Source organism: Mauremys mutica, chromosome 3 (assembly GCF_020497125.1).
Source record: "Mauremys mutica isolate MM-2020 ecotype Southern chromosome 3, ASM2049712v1, whole genome shotgun sequence".
Taxonomy (NCBI): Eukaryota; Metazoa; Chordata; order Testudines; family Geoemydidae; genus Mauremys; species Mauremys mutica.
The window spans coordinates 205,932,263-205,954,426 of record NC_059074.1 but is presented as its reverse complement, the minus strand read 5'-3'; the positions used below and the strand labels follow the sequence as shown (position 1 = coordinate 205,954,426).

The following is a 22,164-nucleotide window of genomic DNA, read 5'->3' as shown; positions in this document are numbered from 1 at the left end:
AGAAAGCAGAGGCACAAAGAGATTGAAGCCAACACTTTAAAATATGGACCACTAACTTAGCTGTTTGACTTTAAGGTGTTGAGTACATGTTGACTTAATAGGAGATCTGGGTGCTCTGTATTTCTGAAAATGAGACCACTTACTAGGATAATAAATTAGATTTTTTTTTTACTATTGTGAATGTACTGTACGCTTTGACCTGCTAAACACATTTGATTATAATGTTGCTTTTGAAACAATATAAACATATTGATTCTGCAAAAATACAGTAAACTAATTTTACTGTTGTAAAATGTGATCTTGCTGATATCAAGGTATGCTCAGAATTTGATATCTCAATAAGAAACATCCACATATATATAATTTTGAAGAAAACTACCTGATGCACCAGATCTCCTCACAGTGCTCTTCTGTACCAGGGTTAATGTTGCTATTGTTTATAAAAGATCAGTAGGACTACCAAAAAAAGTGTCAGCCGGTGTACAAGTTCATTCTTCCCAGTAAAAACAAATTATGATAGAAACCAAATAAAGATAGCACAGAAAATTCAAAGGATATAGAAACTAACCCTCTGTGCAATTTTGTACAGATTGGCCATCTATGTCTAGAAAAAAACAGGCATTTATGATTCATTCTAAGCCCATTTCAGAGTACAGCCCTAACAATAAAGTCTCTACCAGGCACCTTCATAATGTAATGTTATATCGGTGAGCTTCCATGCTGGCTTTGCAGCAGAATTTGACTAGCGAATATTATTAATAGAGGTTTGCACATTCTTCTTAGAAATCTGGGGCACACAATCATCTGGTGCACCACATTAATTCTGGTGGCCTCTTTTAGGTTTTCATAACTATACATGGAGTAATGTCCATGCATAATTTGTATTTGCAATCACTGCAGTTTTACTTGCAATTCTTTTTGCACATGTAGGTGGCCAGTTAGACACCTTACTGGTTCTCTGTTTGTTTACTACAAATGCATGTATAAGTATGAGTGTCTGGCCCCCCATTGTTGTTGTTTATTATTTTTTATTTGTAAATGATAAGACAAAACTTGCGCTTGAAATATTGGGCACTGTTTTCTTGAAAATATCCAGTTTTCGTCACCTCCCTTTCGTAAAGGGAAATGGAAGAGAGTTTAAATATCCACTTTTGAAAATTAGTAGTGCAGTATAAATTTAATGTTAAATATTTTATAGAAAATAATGTGACAGTTCTGTTATTGCTATGTTAATAGTAGATTTTTCATGATAACTTTTTATTTTTGTATGGGGAAAATACATGCTTCATACTTCTGCTGTTTGTAAGTTAGTGTCTTAACTTGTACTTTTTCTTAATTTTTCAGATATTGTGGATGGAAGTGACCTGAAGCAATTTTTTGAGATCAACTATTCTCAGATTTACTTTATCTTCTATGAAAATTTCATAACACTGGAAAATAGCTTGAAACAAAAAGGTAATCTGTCCTGTCCTACAGTTTTGCCAGGTTTTTTCATAAACCCTCAGGTGTTCTTAATCGGTTTTAAAAGCATTCCAATAAACACACACTCTAACTGATATGTCTTCCATACCCTGCTGTATTCATAATGCTTTCATAGTTCCATACATTATAATATTTTATGTACCCTTAGCATCAATACTGTTACATTTTAAGTTTTCAGGTACTTAAGCTTCATTTTGTAAACTCAAGCCAGAAGAAGTAACTTGTGAAAGCAACTTAAGAGTATTCCCTTCAACTTCTGATTTTTTTTCTAAGAATTTGGATTTATAAATCTTAAAGAAAGAAAAGCTGCTTAGAATGATCAATAGAAGCTGTTATAGGTACATGCAAAAACCATTACCTAGAATAGAGGTGGGCAGACTTTTTGGCCCGAGGCCCACCTCTGGGTGGGGAAATTGCATGCAGGGCCATGAATGTAGGGCTGGGGCAGGGGGTTGGGGTGCAGGAGGGAGTGCGGAGTGTTGGGGGGGTGCGGTATGCAGAAAGGGGCTCAGGGCAAGGGGTTGGGGCACAGGAGGGGTGCAGGGTGTACGAGGGGGCTCGGCAGGGGGTTGGGGTGTGGGAGGGGGCTCAGGGCAAGGGGTTGGGGGCTCAGGGCAGGGGGTTCGGGTGCAGGAGGGGTGCGGTAGGGCAGGGGGCTGGGGTGCAGGAGGGGACTGAGGGCAGGGGGTTGGGGCACAGGAGGGGTGCAGGGTGTACGAGGGGGCTCAGGGCAGGCAGCTGGGGTGCAGGAGGGGTGCAGCAGGGGGGTTGGGGCACAGGAGGGGTGCAGGGTGTACGAGGGGGCTCAGGGCAGGCGGCTGGGGTGCAGGAGGGGTGCAGCAGGGGGCTTAGGGCAGGGGGTTGGGGCACAGGAGGGGTGCAGGGTGTACGAGGGGGCTCAGGGCAGGGAGTTGGGGTGCGGGAGGGGGCTCAAGGCAAGGGGTTGGGGGCTCAGGGCAGGGGGTTCGGGTGCAGGAGGGGTGCGGTAGGGCAGGGGGTTGGGGTGCAGGAGGAGTGTGGGGTGTGGCATGGGGCTGGGGTGCAGGAGGGGTGCAACAGGGGGCTCAGGGCAGGGGGTTGGGGTGCAGAGTGCAAGAGGGGTTTTGGGTGCGGGCTTTGGCCTGGCCTCGCTTACCTTGAGTGGCTCCGGGGTGGCAGCGGCACGCAGCGGGGCTAAGGCAGGCTCCCTGTCTGCCCTGGCTCCGGAGTGCTCCTGGAAGCGGACAGCACCATGTCCCTGCGGCCCCTGGGGGAGGGGGTGGGCAGAGGGCTCTGCATGCTGCCCTTGCCTGCGGGTACCTTCCCCCGCAGCTCCCCTTGGCTGGGAACTGGGAACCATGGCCAATGGGAGCTTCGGGGGAGGCACCCCCAGGTGAGGGCAGCATGCAGAGCCCTCTGTGCCCCTCCTCCCCCAGGGACCGCAGGGATGTGGTGCCAGCCGCTTCCGGGAGCAGTGCGAGGCCAGGGCAGGCAGGGAGTCTGCCTTAGTCCCACGGCGCCATGGGGATGGCAATCCCATGGGTCAGATCCAAAGCCCTGACGGACTGGATCTGGCCTGTGGGCCGTAGTTTGCCCACCCCTGACCTAGAACAAAGCATTTAAAAAACACTTGTAGGTATGGGGATATTATCTGGCTTAAATACTAATTTAAAATCCATTGACCATTATGTGTTTGACTTCCCACTTAGCAATGAACAATTTTACCCATACCTTCAAATCCGAGGGTTTTATGAAACTGCATTGAAACTATGAATTAAAGGTGGAAAATAAGACCTGTAAAGAAGGAAGAAAGATATTTGCAATATGTCCTAATATTATTTCTAAAATACGCTTCATATCACACCGAACTCAGAATGGTATGACAGAGGAGTTTTCAGAACCCCCGTAACTTTTCAGCTCAGATCCACAAAGAGACTTAAGTGTTGCAATTCCTAACTTTTAGATGCCTAGAAAATCACTGAACAAAAATGGGATCCCCAAAGCCTGAATTGGGCACCTAGGCTCCCTTACAATAATTAGGAGGAGATAGGCCCCTAAGAATGGCATCCAAAAATGCCAGCCTGCTAGGTGGGGAACTGCCTAAGCTACCTAGTGGGAGATGCAAACGAGGAAGGTGTCGTAAGCCCCTCCAGCAGAGTTCGGTGCTGAAGTCCAGGCTGCAGGAAGATTCCTATCTTTGCTTGAGATCCACAGCCGTGAACACTCTTCTGGAGTAAGATGGCTTCAGCACCTAATTCTATGGAAAATGACTGGGGACTGCGATAGAGGAGGAGGAGCCAGAGGCAGCAACGGCCTCCATTATAACCTTTAACCCAATGTTTTAAGGTACTTACCTGGGATGTAGGAGACCTTGGTTCAATTTCTCCCTCTAATGAGGAGAAGGGATTTGAACAGGAGTTCTCCAGCTCTCAGGTGATATTTGTCTGCTTCCTAACAAGGGAATATGAGTCCTTGCCCAACAGGGGGTGTGAAATTAACAGAATTATTAACACTAGTTGGTAGAAGAGGTGAGACTAGGCTTTATGGTCTCCTGGCTCCCATCACAGTGGGTCTTTCTATAGGCCAAAGGATATTTTGATTGTTTTTGCTTGTCTTGCTGGGAGCTCTAGCTCTGTGTGTGTATTGTATGCATACTGTGCAGGAGGTTCAGCAGGACCCTGAACACCTGAAGTGCAGTTGGAACATTCAGAAAATTGATGGGCAGTTTTTCAAATTCTATGGTGCATGTGGAAATGGCAATTTGCTACTGTTTGTGTGCAAACTACACCTATGTTATAAAGTTGCACCACGTCAACTAAAGGTGAGGTTTTTAAAGCAATTTAGTTAAATCTGTGAAAAATCCTGTGTGGGCACTCATGAGCCAGTTTTAAGTTGACTTAAATCTGTTTAGTTTGCGTTGGTAAATGTACAAGCACCAGCTAATCCAATATAACTGGTTTTAAACTGATAAGTGTGTTCACATAGGTTTTGAATTTGCACTGATTTAACTAAATCCATTTTAAAAAAACAATTTAAGTTAGTACAACTTGTGTGTAGACAAGGCCTTATCAGGGAAGGAAAAGATTAACTAGTCTTCAGATGGATGATTTAAAAAACACATTTTCAAAATATATATGTTTAAATACACTCTTTTTATTAACTGAAAGCTATTTAAAGACTTTAATGATGAATTTAATCTAGATTATGCCTGGCACAAAAATTAAGCATTGTATATACACCAAATGTTTATATATTTAGTTGTGGAATAATTAAGTCCCCGATCCTGCAAATAAGCATGTGCTCAATTTTAATCACATGAATAGTTCCTTTGACTTCAGTTAACATGAAGGTTCTTCGGTGGAACTGTGCATGTGCTTTAAGTTAAGCATGAAGATATGAGTTTGCAGGATTGGGGCCTTAGGTGTTATATATTGTTAATTGCTAAATATACTGCAATATGGGGATATACCTTTCTGTACTGGCTCAAAGTCTTTCAGTTCACTTAAATAAAAAAAAATCTGTTCCTTTTTATGTTTTCCTGTGATTACAGAACAACAAATCATGTTATTTTGTTATGAAGTACTGTTTTCTGTATTGCAGGGAATAAATCACAAAGGGAGGAGCTGGACTCCATTCTGTTTCTTTTTGAAGTAAGTTATCTTATTACACTGTTCACTCCACAATGAGACCTACAAAACTTATTCATCACTGCTTCATTCCTTGTGTAGTCATTTACACCTGTGCAGAGTAAATTTAATACGCACAAATCAAAATGGTGGTAGTGTTTTATTCCCATTTTGCACAAGTGTCAGTGACTATATAAGTTGCAAGTCATTAGAGATTCAGGCCCTGTATTTACTAATACTTTTTTAAAATAAATATTCAGAAATAAACTCTGTACTATGATACATGAATACCATGAGCTTGAGTAATATCTAGACCTAAGAAATTCAAAATGAAAATAAAAGCTATTTCATCTTGCAACATTATATGGAGCCTAAATCTAGACTCCGCTGGCCTTTAATCACTATTATATATTGTAATAGTCAGTTTCTTCCAATCAGAATAAAGGATTTTTTAAAATCTCTTGACTTCAGCCTTTTAGGCTTTCTGATGAATGCTAATGAAAAATATAACTAAAAATCACATTTAAATTATTTTAGACCATAAATATTGTAGAAATATAAAAAACACAATTTGGAGATAAATTTTCTGTATGTTAATTTGTATTGTTGGGGGTACTGTGTCTAATAGTGTTGCCTCTGCCAGTGCCTTGAATGAGATGACATTTATGGTGTAAAAGTGATGCATTATTTCTAAAGATATTATAAATCCTTTAACTTTCTGCAGTTAAGAATTCCCTACGTACTCTTTTCATCTATGCTTGTTCAAAGCACTGAACACCCTTTATGTTGCGATAGCTACATCAGACCAGGAGAAAAATTAAACTTAACCTGCCAATCAAAACTTCTCATTTTTCAAAGTGTGAATAAGAATGCTTCAGCACATTAAGGGGTTGAGGGTTTGCTTGCTGGTAGAAAGGTATGATTTATAATTAGAGATTAAAGTTATCCCTTCAATTTTAATTATGTTTCCTGTGTACGTTTCTATCTTGTTGAACCACCAACAAATGTTTTTCTGCCCATATTGATGAAATGCAAGCTGAAATAAAAATTATGGGGAGCACAGACTTGACTGCTGAATGTCTCCTCTAGGCTTTAGGAAAGTATTCTGCAGCAGAATAAGTTTTATCTTGCATTTTAAAATTTCTTTCTCCTTTTCCCTCCAAAATCCACCTTTCAGTTCCTGCTTCACTAAAGTTCTCTGAGTGCATCATTCTAGCATTTCAGATACCCTGAGATTTTTCATAGCTCATGATATCCAGTGTTACAGTGACACGCTCTTAGAACTTCAGTGAAGTACCATGAGGATTTCACAGCGGGAAGAAAATGAAAAGCAAAAAGGCAAGTTAAAACATACACTTGAGCTAAAGGTGCCCTTCAGCCTAGCTAGTGGAATTTTTCAACACAAATCTGTGTGCAGTCTTACTCTTAAGTTTGTGTTTGAAAACAAAAAATATTGCTACACATTTCTAAAGCTCCCACCATCACAGTATTTGGAATTCCACATTGTGTCTCTGGCCTTCTATATGGTAGAAAAACTTACCATGCTCAGTAATATTTGTTCCTCTTTACTCAATTGAAAGGTGTAAAACATCCACATACAAGTGATACAATTCTAAGGAACATTTCTCACACACTGTTTCTGGGGGTTAACAAACAACTGACTTTGTTGTTCCTGCCTCAATTGTTTGTGTCAGTGTGGATAGAGGAGCTATCTCTCCATAGCTGCAAGTTGGCAAACCACCTTTGGTTCACTACCGAAGAGTCTCCTCTCTGCCCCCCACATCATCTCCCCAATTTCCCCTCCAGAAATGCCCTCAGCCTCTACAAGTTCCCCCCTGCTCATGTCCTCAGTTGGTGAAACAATTCTGATGTACCCGCTGAGAGTAGTGTAGCAGAAAAAGATGAGGGCTTCCCCTGAGTAATGATTATTGGCCACCACACTGCATTTTCTATTGCTTAGATATGTCCCTTTTTCTTCACTAGTGCCCCCCTATTTTGGTCCTTAGCTGGCAAACCAACTGTGGTTCATTGGCTGGTGGGGGCATTGGCAGAGGTATGTCATTTCCCTTAGAGAAGTAGGGCTGGGGAGAGGTCCAAGACAGCTTAGCTGTGCTGTCCATTCCTCTCCCACTCCCCATTTCTTTCCCTCACAGGGCCTGGGGAAGGTGCCTAGAGAAAGATCTAACAAATAACTGGATCCTGACACCTCTCTGTGGTGAAGATAAGTACTCCTAAGGCATTTGAAATGAAGCAGTTTAAGGCAATGCCGGTGTGGGTGCCTGGGAGAAAGATAACTGATCAGCATGCCTAATGTGGATGCACTGAATTGTTTGTGTCTCCGTGCAGAAAATGACTAATTACAAACGGTTCAGTTCTCCAGTGCAGACAAAGCATCAGTAACAACTGGATCTAATTTTTGCACTTCACAGAAGAAAGAGATGGTTTTCGAACAGCTATGCAAACTCAAGCTGAGGTGTAAAAGCCAGCATGTATCTATCAGTCTTGCACATCGCCTTCTGAAATAGACACTCTGTATTTGGAAATTAGCTAACAGTTTTAATCACTATGTGCAAACCACCAAAGAAGAGAGTACACTTGCCAGTAGTTTATATTGATTCTGCAGTGCTAACAAGTTTAAAAGTTTTTAAAAATGTATACATCTTCTCAACTGAAGGAAACAGATATCATTTGGAATTCACACAGGGATGAGATTTTTTCTTTTAACTAAAATATTTTTTTAAAATAGTTGCAATTATGACCAGAAATGAAAAACTAGCATGCTGGGATTGTCCCTGGGGTAAACAAGGCAATTTGTATTTTAACTTATCATTTAATACATCTTTTTTTCTAGTGTGAACACAGCTTAAGAGAGTGAAGGCAAGTGAGGAAAAATCATGCCAGGGGAACTACATTGCTGAAGGAAGGGGGGAAATGGGATGCTTAATATTCATTTGAAAGTGCCTCTCAACTGTTGGTGAGGGAGGAAAGAGGAAATTCTGGTGTGTGAATTTTGATAAGGATGTCTGGTCTACGATATATTTATTGTTCGTATCACAGTTGCATTTAGGAGCCCCAGTCATGGCCCAGAACCCCATTATGCAAGGAACTGTACAAACACGTAACAAAGATTGTGTTAAGGCTATCAAGATCTATGGAGACCAATGAGGGAGGAAGAAGTTTTGAGGCTTTGTTTGGGTGAAAATTACTTTGGCATGCAAAAAGTCAGTTTTAATGACAGAGTGTAAACAGCGTGAAACAATAGCTTTGAGAGGTGAATTATTGTTCTTCTCAATTCCTCGGATATGGATAAGATCCTGCAGCTAGCACGGATTAAAAACACTCTCAAATAACTCTACTAAGATCACCTTTTTCTTGGACTTCAGGTGGAGAAACAACATACGCACTACGTATTCACTTCAAGGAAGTGAAAAGAGGCTAAATATACCAGTGTAAAGTACTCCGATGGACATGGTGAATTCTTTACAAAATCATAAGAAGCCCATAACTTCATTTGAATGTAGGTTGCGTCACAGGAGAAATTGGGATGATCCTACTGGTTCTGGAATTAAAATGCATCCTCAAATCAATCTTCTTGGTCAGAAGTGGAACGTCTACCAGCTGATTGACCTGCCTGGATTTATTTTTTGATGGAACTATGATTATCTATAGATACCTTATTCAGAAATCCTGTTGGTAATTCATGCCCATGTTTGTTAATGTGGGCAGTACAATGGCTCAGCTACAGCAGTGCAGCTGTGCCACTGTAGCAACATAGTGTAGATGCCTCCTGTGGGAATGGAAGGTGGTTTTCTGTTGGCCTACTCATGCTATCCCAGGGATTAGGTTGGCATAATTATGGTGCTCAGGGGTGTGAATATTTTCAAACCTGGGAGTGCCGTAGTTATGTCAACCTAACTTTTAAGTGTAGACCAGGCCTAAATCTTAACAATTGTAGATCCTGAGCCTGTCAGGTGGACCCACTGAGGATGACAGTTTGAACTTGAACTTTGAGTTAGCGGCTACAGAATCTGCTTCCATTAACAACCTCCCCAGTTCCCATTCCCTAAAATATGGTCCCGCCACTTCTTATGTATTTAACATGGTGATAGCTTGCCACCCTCTGAAGATCTGCAGTTTTGAGTGAAATTTAAAAATGGAAAAACAAGCACAGACTTCCAGCAGTTAAACTGATATGCAGTTATTTCCCTTGGAACTAAAGCTATCCAAACAGTATTCAAACTAAACTCCCAGCCTTGAAAAATATTTAAAATTGTCCAACTAGGTTAGAGGGTGAGCACACTGTGGAACCTGGAGTTGGAGAAGCTACTGATGCAGTCCTGAATCTTCACTCCTTAGTCAAGTAGCTCAAAAAGAGACAGCAAGAAATGACTTGACTTAGTTTAGAAATAATATGAGAATAAAGAGTTTCTGGAAATTTTTGAATAAAGGAAACCTCCTCTGCTGGTGCAAAGCTTTAGGATGCACTGAATTTAAAGCAGAAGTAGCTATTGATGGAGCTCCGAGACCAGTTTCTCCCTCACTGCAAAAATTGGAAGTTGTCCAGGAGGTGTAATTATTAAGATGCACTACTATCAGATGAGAGACTCCTGCGACTCTCAGGAAATGTAAGAGAAAAAAGAACTTCTTCTTCGAGTGATTGCTCCTATGCATTCCAGTTAGGTGTGCGCGCCGCGCGTGCACGGCTCTTCGGAAGACTTTTACCCTAGCAACACTCGGTGGGTCGGCTGGGCGCCCCCTGGAGTGGCGCCGCTATAGCGCAGGATATATACCCCTGCCGACCCATCCACTCCTCAGTTCCTTCTTTCCGCCCGTGACGGCCGTTAGAACAGTGGAGCGCAGCTTAGCTGACCTCCACCTCCCTAGCTACTCGTAGTTTCTCTCGTTTAGTATATAGTTTATAGTTGTAGTTAACTTTATTTGTTTGTAGTATAGGATTTATTTTCAGGGGTTCGGGGTTTATCCCCTTCCCCTCACCCGGTGCCGGGTCCGATGCCCGGTCCACAGGGTTTTACAATGCTCGGCCGGCCACAAGCTGTTGCCGGCAAGAGATCCTCTCCTAAGTGCCTCGAGGATTCTCAACTGACAGATAAGTGCCGCATTCGTGGGGCCTTTGATCCTAGAACAAAGGGGAGCGGGACTTTCGTCTCAAACAGCTCCTGAGGGAGGCAGCTCTTGCTCCTCCGCTCTCGGCGCCGAGCGCTGGTTAGTCTTCAAGGAGCGCTCCCTCGGCACCGGTTCCCCGGTGCCGCCAAGGCCTCCCGGCACCGGCCCTCGCTGACTCCGACGTCCGCTCGGCATGGTTCCCTCTCCTGGAGGAGGAAGAGGCACAATATACTTGCTGCGTCCGAGCCGCCTGCTCCGCAGCCGAGCGCTATGCTCAGTCGGATCGCCCGGCACCGAGGTCGGCTGCGGCACCGACAGTATCCGCACCATTAACTCCGGCCAGGCAAGAGCCGTCGAGTCCGGTGCCGGAAAGCTCCCCGGTACGGACCATGGTCGAGCTCGCTATGACGCTGCGTCTGAGCCGTCTGCTCCGCAGCCGAGCGCTATGCACTGTCGGATCGCCCGGCACCGAGGTCGGCTGCGGCACCGACAGTATCCGCACCATTAACTCCGGCCAGGCAAGAGCCGTCGAGTCCGGTGCTGGAAAGCTCCCCGGTACGGACCGTGGTCGAGCTCGCTAAGACGCTGCGTCCGAGCCGCCTGCTCCGCAGCCGAGCGCTATGCTCAGTCGGTTCGCCGGCACCGACAATATCCGCGCCGTTAACTCCGGCCAGGCAAGAGCCGTCGAGTCCGGTGCTGGAGAACTCCCCGGTATGGACCGTGGTCGAGCTCGTGATGAAGCTGCGTCCGAACCGCCTGCTCCGCAGCCGAGCGCTATGCTCAGTCGGATCGCCCGGCACCGATGTCTGCCGCGGCACCGACAGTATCCGCACCGTTTTCTCCGGCCAGGCAAGAGCCATCGAGTCCGGTGCTGGAAAGCTCCCCGGTACGGACCGTGGTCGAGCTCCCTTTTCAGCGGCGTCTGAGAGGCCCGCTCCGCAGCCCGAGCGCTCTACTACGTCGGGCTGCCCGGCACCGGTGACTGCTACAGCACCGACAGTATCAGCACCGTAGACTACGGCCTCGCAAGAGCCGTCGAGTCCAACACCTGAATGCTCCCCGGCGCGAGCTGTGGTCGAGCTCACTATTCCCTCCACGCTGGGAACATTTCCACAGCGAGGGAGTTGATGGCAAGGGCAGAGCCTGCGCTGCTTAACCCCCGACATCGCCGGTGCGGGTTATATGGTCTTTTGGCGAGCCTGTCTTGCTCACGCCACCCTGCGTCGGCACCGCAGAGCGGCACCGTCCCCGATCGCGGTTCCACAGACGTTCTCGGTCCCGTCACCGATCGAGGTCCCGACGCCGCTCGTGGTCTCGGCACCGTTCTCCATTGCGGTACCTTTAGTACTCGCGGCACCAGCCAGCGTCACGTTCGCTGGCCCGGTACATTCGGCACCGATCCCGCTCCCGGCACCGCCCCAGGCACCGAGACTCCCGTACCCACTCCTGAACGTCGAGCCTCGCGCTCTAGGTCGACCGCCCAGCACAGCTCCGGTGGCAGGTCTCGTTCTCGGTACCGGTATGTCTCCCGGTACCGATCCCCGGTGCCGAGTCGAGCGACGTCAGTTAGAGAAGGAGACTCTACCAAAGGCTCTTCAGCTCCTTCAGGGCCACCCAGTCACGCATCGGTGTTGCCACGTGCGGACACTTCATATGCGCAGTACTCTCTTTTCCGATGTGCCCTCCAGAGTCTTCCAGGAGACCTATCAGAGGTCCTTCTACTCACCATGGGCGTACTGCCACGCCAGAGGCATACCGGTGCTCCCATCTCGCTCCGTTCCGTCGGAGCTCTGGGTGCCAGAGGCGGCAATTAGCCGTCCCCCTGTGACCAGTACGGAGCAAGCCCCGGTTCAGCCACCGGGCTCCCAGATCCTACCGGATCCGGAGGTCGTCCAGGAGTGCAAGCCCACACAGGACCCGCTTGTCCCTGGCCTTTCTTCTTCCTCCTCCCCAGCTGAGGTGGGGGCAGGAACATACTCCTCAGGCCCTCCTCTAATCGAAACGCAAGTGCATAGCATCATCCAGGGGCTACGAGTACCTAGGTACATCTAACCCCCCCCCCCCCGCTCCCTTGTCGTCCAGTCCCTCAATGGGATGGAACGCCATGGCCAGCAGGCACCAGCTCCTAAATCCTAGGGGGCTAGGCGACTGGTCTTACGGGGCCGTGCGATATACTCGGCGGGGGCCCTGCCACTTTGTGTAGCAAACTAGCAAGCCCTGATTAGCCGCTACTACGGGTGGCGGTGGGCAACTTTACAGAGTCGGTTCTTCAGAACTCACGTCAAGAGTTCGATGCCCTCCTGGATCGAAGGAAGAAGCTGGATAGAGCTTCCCTCCAGGCCTAGTTGGATGCTGCTGCCTTCGCTGCCACGACCCTGGCCTTGGGTATGGCCACGAGGCGCATTTCCTGGCTCCGGTTATCGAGCCTTCCCTCGCAGCCGCTGTCCACTATACAGGACTTGCCCTGCACTGGCAAAGGCCTGTTCTCTGAGAAAGCTGGCCCTAGGCTGCAAAGCCTGAAGGGCAGCAGGGTCACTTTCCGCTCTCTATTAGCATGCACACGCTGGTGCTTAGCGCCGACCTTTCCGTCCCCAGCCTCACCGCTCTTACCCTGCGCCTAGACAAAGACAAGACTTTGCCAGCAGGCGTCACTTATGCGGTCGTGGGCGTCAATCAGGCCCTCAAGGTTAAGGTCCTTCTAACCATCCTCGTCCCTCTTAGGGACCCCTCTCATGAGCGATTCCTCTTGCAACAGGTGCGGACGCTCCTCTTCATCGGAGCTATACAGGAGGTGCCTAGGGACGAAACCTAATCCCCTAGGCGAAGGGAGGTCTCAGACATATCCTAGACCTGCGGGTCCTCAACAAGTTCACGCCGCGGATAGGTTCCGCATGGTTCCCAGAGGGACCGTCATCCCACCCTTGGATCCCGGAGACTGTATGCCGCCCTCGATATGACGGGCGCGTATTTTCATGTCCCCATTTCTCTTCCACATTGGCTCGTTCGAGGGACCTCCGAGCCCAAGTACCAGTCCTGTGGGCATCGACACGGACCTATTCTGGTGTCTAGGCCTGATCATCATTGGTAAAATCCACTCTGGTGCCCGCACAGGGAATAGAATTCATTGGAGCCAGCCTGGACTCCAATCTCACCAGAGCCTGCTTACCTCAGCCTTGGTTTCATGTGGTGGTAACAATTGTACAAGGTCTACGGACCTTCCCGACAACTTTGACTCGCCCAGGCCTAGGTTTCCTGAGTCACATGGCTGTCTGCGCGTTTGTTTCCAAACATGCCAGGCTTCGCCTCTGTCCACTCCAATCGTGGCTCACCTTGGCGTACCACCCGGGCAGAGATACCACCCTGGTCGTCTCGTTCCCCCTGAGCATCCTAGGCTCCCTCGACCGAGAGTCAGTGCCCTCCCTGGTGTATCCAGGGATGCTGTTCCATTCACCCCTCGGGGTCCCTCATGACGGACACCCCATCTCTCGGGTGCGTGCTCACCTGGGTCAGCTTCGCACTCACGGCCTTTGGTCGGCCCAAGAGCTGGCCTTACGCATCAGTGTCCGAGGGCTGGGAGCAGTCTGCCTTGTATGCCAGGCTTTTCAGCTGGCGGATCGCCTCAGCAGATCCTTCCGGTCTCACAAGTGGTCGTTCCCTCCGGACGGTATCCATTCCGTTTTTCGGAAGTGGGTCTTTCCCCGCATAGCCCTCTTCGCTCCCGCGAGAGCGAAAACAGAGAGAAGTCCTCCTCATTCCAAGACCTCTCCCTGGGCTCAGTCTTGGAGAGGTTTCTGATGCCGTGGATGAGCCATCGGCTGTCCAATTTCCACCGTTCCCGCTGGCTTGCAGGGCCCTGCTAAAACTCCGCAGGGGCAGAGCGCACCTGATCATGATCACTCCAGCGTATCCCAGGCAGCACTGGTACACCAGGTCGCTACCCCTGTCGGTAGCCAACCCTATTTCCCTACCTCTTGGCCCAGACCCCATTTCGCGGGATCGCAGCAAGCTTCACCACCCAGACTGGTAATCCCTGCACCTCACAGCAGGGCTGCTGTGTGGCTAAACCGATCCGAATTACATTGTTCTGCCCCGGCTCTACAGGATTCTCCTGGGTGATAGGAGATCCTCCACTCGGTTAACGTATCTGGCAGAGTGGAAGCGTTTCTCCTGCTGCTACGAAACGCACAATGTTTCTCCCGCCGAGGTCCCGATCCAGTCCGTCTTGGACTACCTCTGGTCTCAAACAGCAGCATATGGCGCGGCCCTCATTAAGGGCACTCTTGGCAGCCATCTCTCCCTTCCACCCAGTGGGGAGTGGCCGCTCCGTATTTTTACGCCTTGTGGTTTCTAGATTCCTCAAGGACTTGGAGCATTATACCCCCCCCCCCCGGTTGGCCCCCGCCACAACCTGGGTCTTCAACCTGGTTCTCGCCAGTTTTATGATTGCCCATTCGGGACACTGACGACATGCTCGCTGGCATACCTGTCCTGGAAGACAGTCTTCTTTGTAGCCTTTCCATCGGCCAGGCGAGTCTCCGAGCTTCAGGCGCTCACGATGGACCCACGGTATACTGTGTCTCTCAAGGACAAGTGCAGTTGTGACCGTGTTCGGCCTTCCTCCCTAAAGGTGGTGTCAGCCTCTCATATCATCCAGGATAGCTTCCTTCCGGTCTTCTTTCCGAAGCCACACTCATCGCAAGGAGAGCAACAATTGCCCTCCCTAGACGTCCATAGGGCGTCCGCAATCTATATCGAGCGGACAACGCCCTTGCGTAACGCCCCCGAATCTTCATCGTACTGGCATACCGGACGAGGGACATACCTGTCTCCTCCTAGAGGATTTTATCTTCGATGACTGGTGCATCTGCGCCTCTTGTGTTTAGCCCATGTTCCATGGAGCCACCTTACTGCACATTCCACCAGGGCTCAGGCTTTCCTGCTGCCTTCTTGGCCCACATACCCTTTCAGGGGATGTGTCGTGCAGCTAGTACACACCTTTGCCTCATTGGCCCAAGTGTCCAGAGATGATGCAGCCTTTGGCACAGAAGTTTGCATTCTGCAGCATCTAACTCCGACCCCACCGCCTACATAAGGCTTGGGAATCACCTAACTGGAATGCATAGGAGCAATCACTCGAAGAAGAAAAGACGGTTACTCACCTGTAGTAACTGTTGTTCTTCGAGATGTATTGCTCCTATCCATTCCAGACCCGCCCTCCTTCCCCACTGTCGGAGTAGCCGGCAAGAAGGAACTGAGGAGCGGATGGGTCGGCAGGGGTATATATCCTGCGCTATAGCGGCGCCACTCCAGGGGGCGCCCAGCCGACCCACCGAGTGTTGCTAGGGTAAAAGTCTTCCGAAGAGCCGTGCACGCGCGGCGCGCACACCTAACTGGAATGGATAGGAGCAACACATCTCGAAGAACAACAGTTACTACAGGTGAGTAACCATCTTTTTATTTTTCTGAGGGCATAAAATCAAAGTCTTCAAAGGCGTCACTGAAACTTGAGTCAGGAAAGCAACAGAAGAATTAAGGCAAAGAGAACACAAATGTAAATGGGATTTTCCCTGTAAACTTATTTTACCTGTCACAGCAAGATTTTCAGTCTGTGAAACCTAAAAGGAGAAAAGGTGCTTCATTCTCTGGGACTGCCTGAGAAGACAGAACTAGAATACAAGGAAATGATTCTGAGGAGAATTTAGAGAACTGACAGTGGCAGATTGCAGAGTGCTTGAAGACAAAGAAGTAGGGTCAGGATTCAGCTTTGCAGGCAGCAGTGAAAGATGAAGAAGAGCTTTGAGGCTAGGGTCTGAATGTGTCGATAATTCCTTTTTAGAAATATTCAGAATCATATAATGTATTTGCTGTAATGAATTAAGGATAAAATTTAGAAAGTTTCTAAGTCCCATTGACTTTCAATGAGATATAGGCTTGTAAGTGATGTAGGCCCAGTCTAGACTTAAAAATTAAATCAACCAAGGTATGTTGCTTGGGACTTTGAGAAATTTCACACCCTGAGAGCCATAGTTTGGTCTACCTATAACACCCTGGTGTAGACTCAACTACGTTGACAGAAGAATTCTTCTGTTGACCTAGCTGCTGCATCTCAGAGAGATGGAGAAGATTATTTCAGGGATAATTTTAATTTGATTAGAGCAGCTGGTTAAGTGCATTTGGATGGGAGGAAACGTCGCTACTGGAGTGGATGAATCTCAACTGTATGAACAGAAAATGAAAGTGCTCTTAATGTACTCCAGAAACCATATCACACAGTATAATCCTAATCTGTCCCTGAAGTCCCAGATAGCAATGGCTGTGTAAAATTAGGTTTCTAAATGCATTTGTAGCTACCTAAAGAGGTGGCCTGATTTTTAAAAATGCTGATCATATAGCAGCTATAATTGATTTCCCTGTTTTAGTTTTATTAGTGTTGCTAAAAAAGCAATTTTGAGACTGCAATTTCTCTTTCTTTGATGTTAGTCCAGAAGTGAATTATTGTCTTCAGCTGGGAACTGCTTCTCCAATGCTGACTTTATACTCAAAATGGCATTAGAAATGGGGATTATTTTCTAGAACAAGGAAGAAAAGAAGACTCTTCAATATAAAATTTAAAATGAAATTTAATTAAGGTTGTTCTCAACTCCTGCATACAGATCTTCCTTCTTACAGAGCAAGGATCAGTGAAACACTCCATCTTTTGTCTTACATGCATCTATATTTTAATTGCCAATAAACTAGGAGTATAAACAATTAAAAAAACACTTGGTCATCTTAATGTGTGTCTGTAACCTGAAAAAAAAATGAAATGGGAGTTTGGGCAATCTGGAATTTTCAGTCTCATATCTTTTGACTTGTTTGTTGTTTTTTCCTAACTTACAACACTTCATTTTCAACCTGTAATCTGAATCTGCTATTTATGTTAACACTAATAAAAGAATCTAAAGTAGGAGTTTAGCCATTAAGTTTATACATGAGGCAGAACAGAGTCATGTTAGCTATTGTATAGCTGTTTTAGCTCTTCAATGGCAACAGCAGAAAAATATTTCTCTCCCCCACCCAAAAGAGTAAGAGGAAGGCATTGTGGGCTAAGCAAGGCATTAGAAGGCAGTTGCTCCCTGAGTTTTAATCTCAGGTCTATGTTAACTTACTCTATGGTCTTGGAAAAGTAATTGTGTCTATTTTTCCACTCAAGAAACACCCTAGCTGGGTGGGTATTAGCTCTATGTTAGTATTTACTGTTTCTACGTTAATTTAAAAAATGCAAGGCACTGTATGGGTGACTAATACTAAAAAAAAAAAACTTGAAAACACTTAGGACAAAAATACTGTGTAAAATGAAAAAATATTGCACAGTAACTTTTATGAACATAACAGCATTAGGTCCTGATTCAGCAAATTGCTTATGCATGTGTTTAAATCTCATGGTTGTGTTTTGCTGGATAAAATGCATTAAAAGCCTTACATTTACTTAATTTTAAACATGTGCTTATGTACTTTATTGAAACAAGGCTTTAAAGGCTTGAAAGAGAACCAAAAACGTTGAAAGCTAATAGAAGTCAAAGGATGTTGGTGGATAAGACTTACTGAGATGTTTACCATTCAGGAATATGTATTATATAGTTATCAACAGCATAAGGAAGAGGAAATCCATGGATAAGATATTTCCATAAAACTAGGAGTGACCTGCTCTATAATGTTTATCTGTTGGAAATAAGATGACAACCCATTTTTCTAGTAAGTTTATCACTCATTATCTCTGTTACACTGTTAGTAATGTAACGCACAAAGGAGAATGGTCCTTTGGAAGGAGCTCTTAACTCATAGACCAAAGGATACCTCAATGTGAATATAGGACAGAGAAAACAGTGTAAATGCCAATCAATTAAACATTCATATCTCAAGCCATAGGAGATTAAATTAATTGGTTGTTTAGTTTACCATATGTAATCCTATTTCAGCAGGAGCCAAGGTTTTCCCAATATTTTCTTCTAATTAGGTAAATAGTTAATTAGTTAGGATTAAAACATCCTCAGTACAGGTGCTGAGGGTTAACTGAGTTTAAGAATCAATAAACACATTTAGGAAGGAGATTTACATAATTTTTTTACTTTTTTCCAGTATATTTTGATGGTATTTGCAACTGTTTTAGAGTGACACCTAGTGTTTGTTTAAAACAAAAGAAAGTAACTCCCTTCTCCACAAATTGTTTTAAAGCATAAAACCTTTTTAGTTCCAAACAGAGAAGTCTGCTTCTGCTTTAATTTGGAATACTTGTCTGCACATCAACATCAGTGTTTATATACCTAATATCTAATTAAAACCACTATAGTAATGGATATGAAACAATCAGAAGGGAGGAAATCTATTAAATTAAAAGGCAGTAACATCAGACATCAATACCTGTTCACAGTGACTATTTTGGACTGTTATGACCAAACAAAAAATGTAAGGTTTAAAACTTAGCTCTCTGGAATATTCTGTAAAATGATTTTGGCCTCAGTCCAGTTCCCAGTGGTTCTGTATCAATTACCATCACAATTGAAATATTTAGCACCCTTATTCAGTCAGACCGTGGAGGTCAAAGGCTGGATAAATGTGAAGACTGAATTTCCCTCTCTTCCTTAGCGATGGTCACTCCCTGTCAAAGTAACAGAATATTTTCGGGAAGCTTGTACTACCACTGTCTTTGCTGTAACTTTCTGTGACTACAGAAGGCATTACTCGTTAAGGCTGAACTCGGTCATGATGCACCTTTTATGAGCACTATATTTACGTAAATGTAACCTTACATAACATACAGTAATCTGTGGAATTCACTGCCAAAGTAGGTAATTGAGAGAACTGGATTTTGAGAGAGTTTGATTTCTCTTATAGCCATTCATACTTAGGAACCTCTGATATCTTGCCTCGGACAACAGCCAATGTCTAATGCTTCAGACAAAGAAAAGAAAATCCCCTTCCACCTCCATAGTGTAGCTAGACAATTGTACTGTGCTGTATGTGGCATAGCTTGGAGATTGTTTTCTTCCAAATCCCTGCAGTTACTTGTTTTTAAACACAAAAGCATAGTTTCCTAACTTTCATAAGTGCAAACTCTTTCAGGAAGACAAAAGTTAAAATAAGAATTTTATATTGCAGAAAGGTCTAGGTTTTACACTGGTTTTCCCACAAGGGTATATATTTTTCCTTTTCAAAGGTCATAATGAATAAAAATATTTGAACTTACACAAACTAATACTATGTGCTACCGCTTGTTTCAGTCTAGACTCTAGAACTAATGATTGGTCTTTAGGAGTATCTCTAGATATAAAAATTTAAAGGCCCATATTTTCAGAAAGGGAAGGATACATATGTATGGTGCACACATGCCATTATGATGGGCATGGTTTAAGAATCTGAATGGAATTGGTGTATACATTTTTATGTCCTAAATTTATGTGTGCAGTTGTGCACAAATTCACTTGTGTGTGCACGTACTCAGGTTGTGCATACAGTCATAGTAGGAGCTTAATTGAACATGGATCATCCACATCCTTCTTTGGAAAACGTAGTGTAAATAATATACAGCAACAAATGTTAAGATTTCTGTGTGACCCAGGCAGAGGGCATAGGTGTACATAAAGTTTACAGAGATCCCCTGGGTCTGGCCTCTACCTGCTACTCTGCCAAAGAATGTCAGTAAGGTCTCTAATGAAAGCCTGTGTCACACTGGTTATCATAATCATTGTGAGATGTGTATATGGAAAATATGTAGTTATATATTTATACTAAAAATTATGTTCTCTAGCACTGTGAGTTAAGGCAGGTGTCATGGAAAGACATATCTGGCTTTAAGACTAAGCTTGATAAGTTTATGGAAGGGATAGTATGATGGGATAGCCTAATTTTGGCAATTAATTTGGCAATTGATCTTTGATTATTAGCAGGTAAGTATGCCCAGTGGTCTGTGATGGGATGTTAGATGGGGTGGGATCTGAGTTACTACAGAGAATTCTTTCCTGGGTGCTGGCTGGTGAGTCTTGCCCACATGCTCAGGGTTTAACTGATCGCCATATTTGGGGTCGGGAAGGAATTTTCCTCCACGGCAGATTGGCAGAGGCCCTGGAGGTTTTTCGCCTTCCTCTGCAGCATGGGGCACGGGTCGCTTGCTGGAGGATTCTCTGCCGCTTGAGATCTTCAAACCACAATTTGAGGGCTTCAGTAACTCAGGCATAGGTTAGGGGTTTGTTACAGGAGTGGGTGGGTGAGATTCTGTGGCCTGCGTTATGCAGGGGGTCGGACTACATGATCATAATGGTCCCTTCTGACCTTAAAGTCTATGAGTCTATGAAAGGCGATGCATATGCCCCTTGCAGGCAGAGTGGAAATGATGCTTACCTCACTGCAGTTGGTCATGTCCAAATTAAGTATTATATGGTTCACAATGGATGCCCATTTACAATCTGAGCTAAATGCTAATCAGGAGTTTGCAGGGGCTGGAGGGAAAAATAAAAACAGGGGTTATCCTGTTTAGAAGTAAGATAATGACCTTTTGAAATTATATCTGGAGTGCAGATGAACTGCCAGGGTTCCATCCTCTGAGGACAGGCAACCAGTGTACTTGATCTTATAAGAAGGAGGTCTTAGCCAAACTGGTTTAAAAATCCTGGGAAAAGGTATTTTGGGGTAAGCGATCTTGTAGGAGATAGGGGAATGCCTGCGGATTAAGTTTAAGCTCTAGAGAGTGTTATAATTTTGTTTTATATGTAACCATTTGTTTCCGGTATCACTTGAATCTCTGTTCTTAGATAAAACATCTATCTAGGTGTTGAGTAGAGTGATCCTAAGGTGAATTTTATAAGCTGGTGTGTACTGTTCCTTTGGAAATAGTGAGTCTGAGAGTTCTGACCGTGTTCATCAGAACAAGGGATGAGTGCTCCAGAGGGATGCTGTTAGGATGTGTATGCATAGGTGCCGGCCCGCTCTAGGCCCAGCGGGTGCTCAAACCCCTGCCCCAGCCCCACCCCCCTCTTCCCACTCCACCCCTTCTCCCAAACCCCACCTCCTCCCCACCTCTTCCTGCCCCTCCTCTTCCCATCCAGCTCCACTCTTCCCCCGAGCGTGCCCCATCCCTGTTCCTCCACCTCCCTTCCAGCACCTCCTGCACGCTGCAAAACAGCTGATCGTGGCGGGCAGGAGGTGCTCGGAGGGAGGGAAAGGAGTTGATTGGTGGAGTCGCTGGTGGGCGGGAGGTGCTGGGAGAGGAAAGGGGGAGCTGGCTGCTGGTGGGTGCTCAGCACCCACTAATTTTTTTCATGGGTGCTCCAGGGCCTGAGCACCCATGGAGTCAGCACCTATGGGTGTGTGCCTCTTGCTGCAGAGAGAGCAAGGCCTGGAAGGTAGTGCTTGTGTTGCCTGAGGCTGGTGGTTTCAGGGCACTGATCCACAGCAGGTCCAGTGAAGACTTCCTTACACTAAGGACAGGTGATTGTGAGGTGTCTCACAACCCTGGATACACCTGAGAAGTGTCAGTCTGTCAGGCAAATACTCATTGAGACTGTATATTTAAGGTGAGCCCAATAAACCCAAGACCAACACACTTCAAGAGAATGTGTGTTCCTTTCAGTGCCACACAACTAGCATAAATATATTTTAAAATTATACTATTTTCAGCCATCTATGGACTATGGCGAGACTGTCATGAACGTTGCATAGTCTCACCATATGTAAAAATCTCAGTGCAGTACTACTTCATACATATTATAGTATGTTAGCAATATTGAGTCAAGCTGTTTAAAACAAAAACCTAAATAGTCAACTGTAGCATTGACAAACAATTTATTTTTATTCCCATAAAAATAGGGCCAGAGTAAGACTTCCAGTCTTCTATGTCGTCTTGTTCAGCCATATCTTATTCTGGGAGCCTCTGGAACTCTGCTTTCTGCTTTTACTGTATATGCATAAGAGAGCTTCC

At 45.5% G+C, this 22,164-nt stretch overlaps 1 protein-coding gene across 2 annotated transcripts in view; it reads left to right on the top strand.

Moving 5' to 3' along the window:
• RALGAPA2 (Ral GTPase activating protein catalytic subunit alpha 2) overlaps nucleotides 1–22,164 on the top strand; it is a 311,093-nt gene that overhangs the window by 18,823 nt on the left and 270,106 nt on the right. For both annotated transcript variants that reach the window (XM_045011212.1, XM_045011213.1), the window contains exons 2-3: nucleotides 1,345–1,455; nucleotides 5,062–5,111. In XM_045011212.1, the coding sequence (XP_044867147.1) occupies nucleotides 1,345–1,455; nucleotides 5,062–5,111 (161 nt within the window). The remainder of the gene's footprint in view (nucleotides 1–1,344; nucleotides 1,456–5,061; nucleotides 5,112–22,164) is intronic.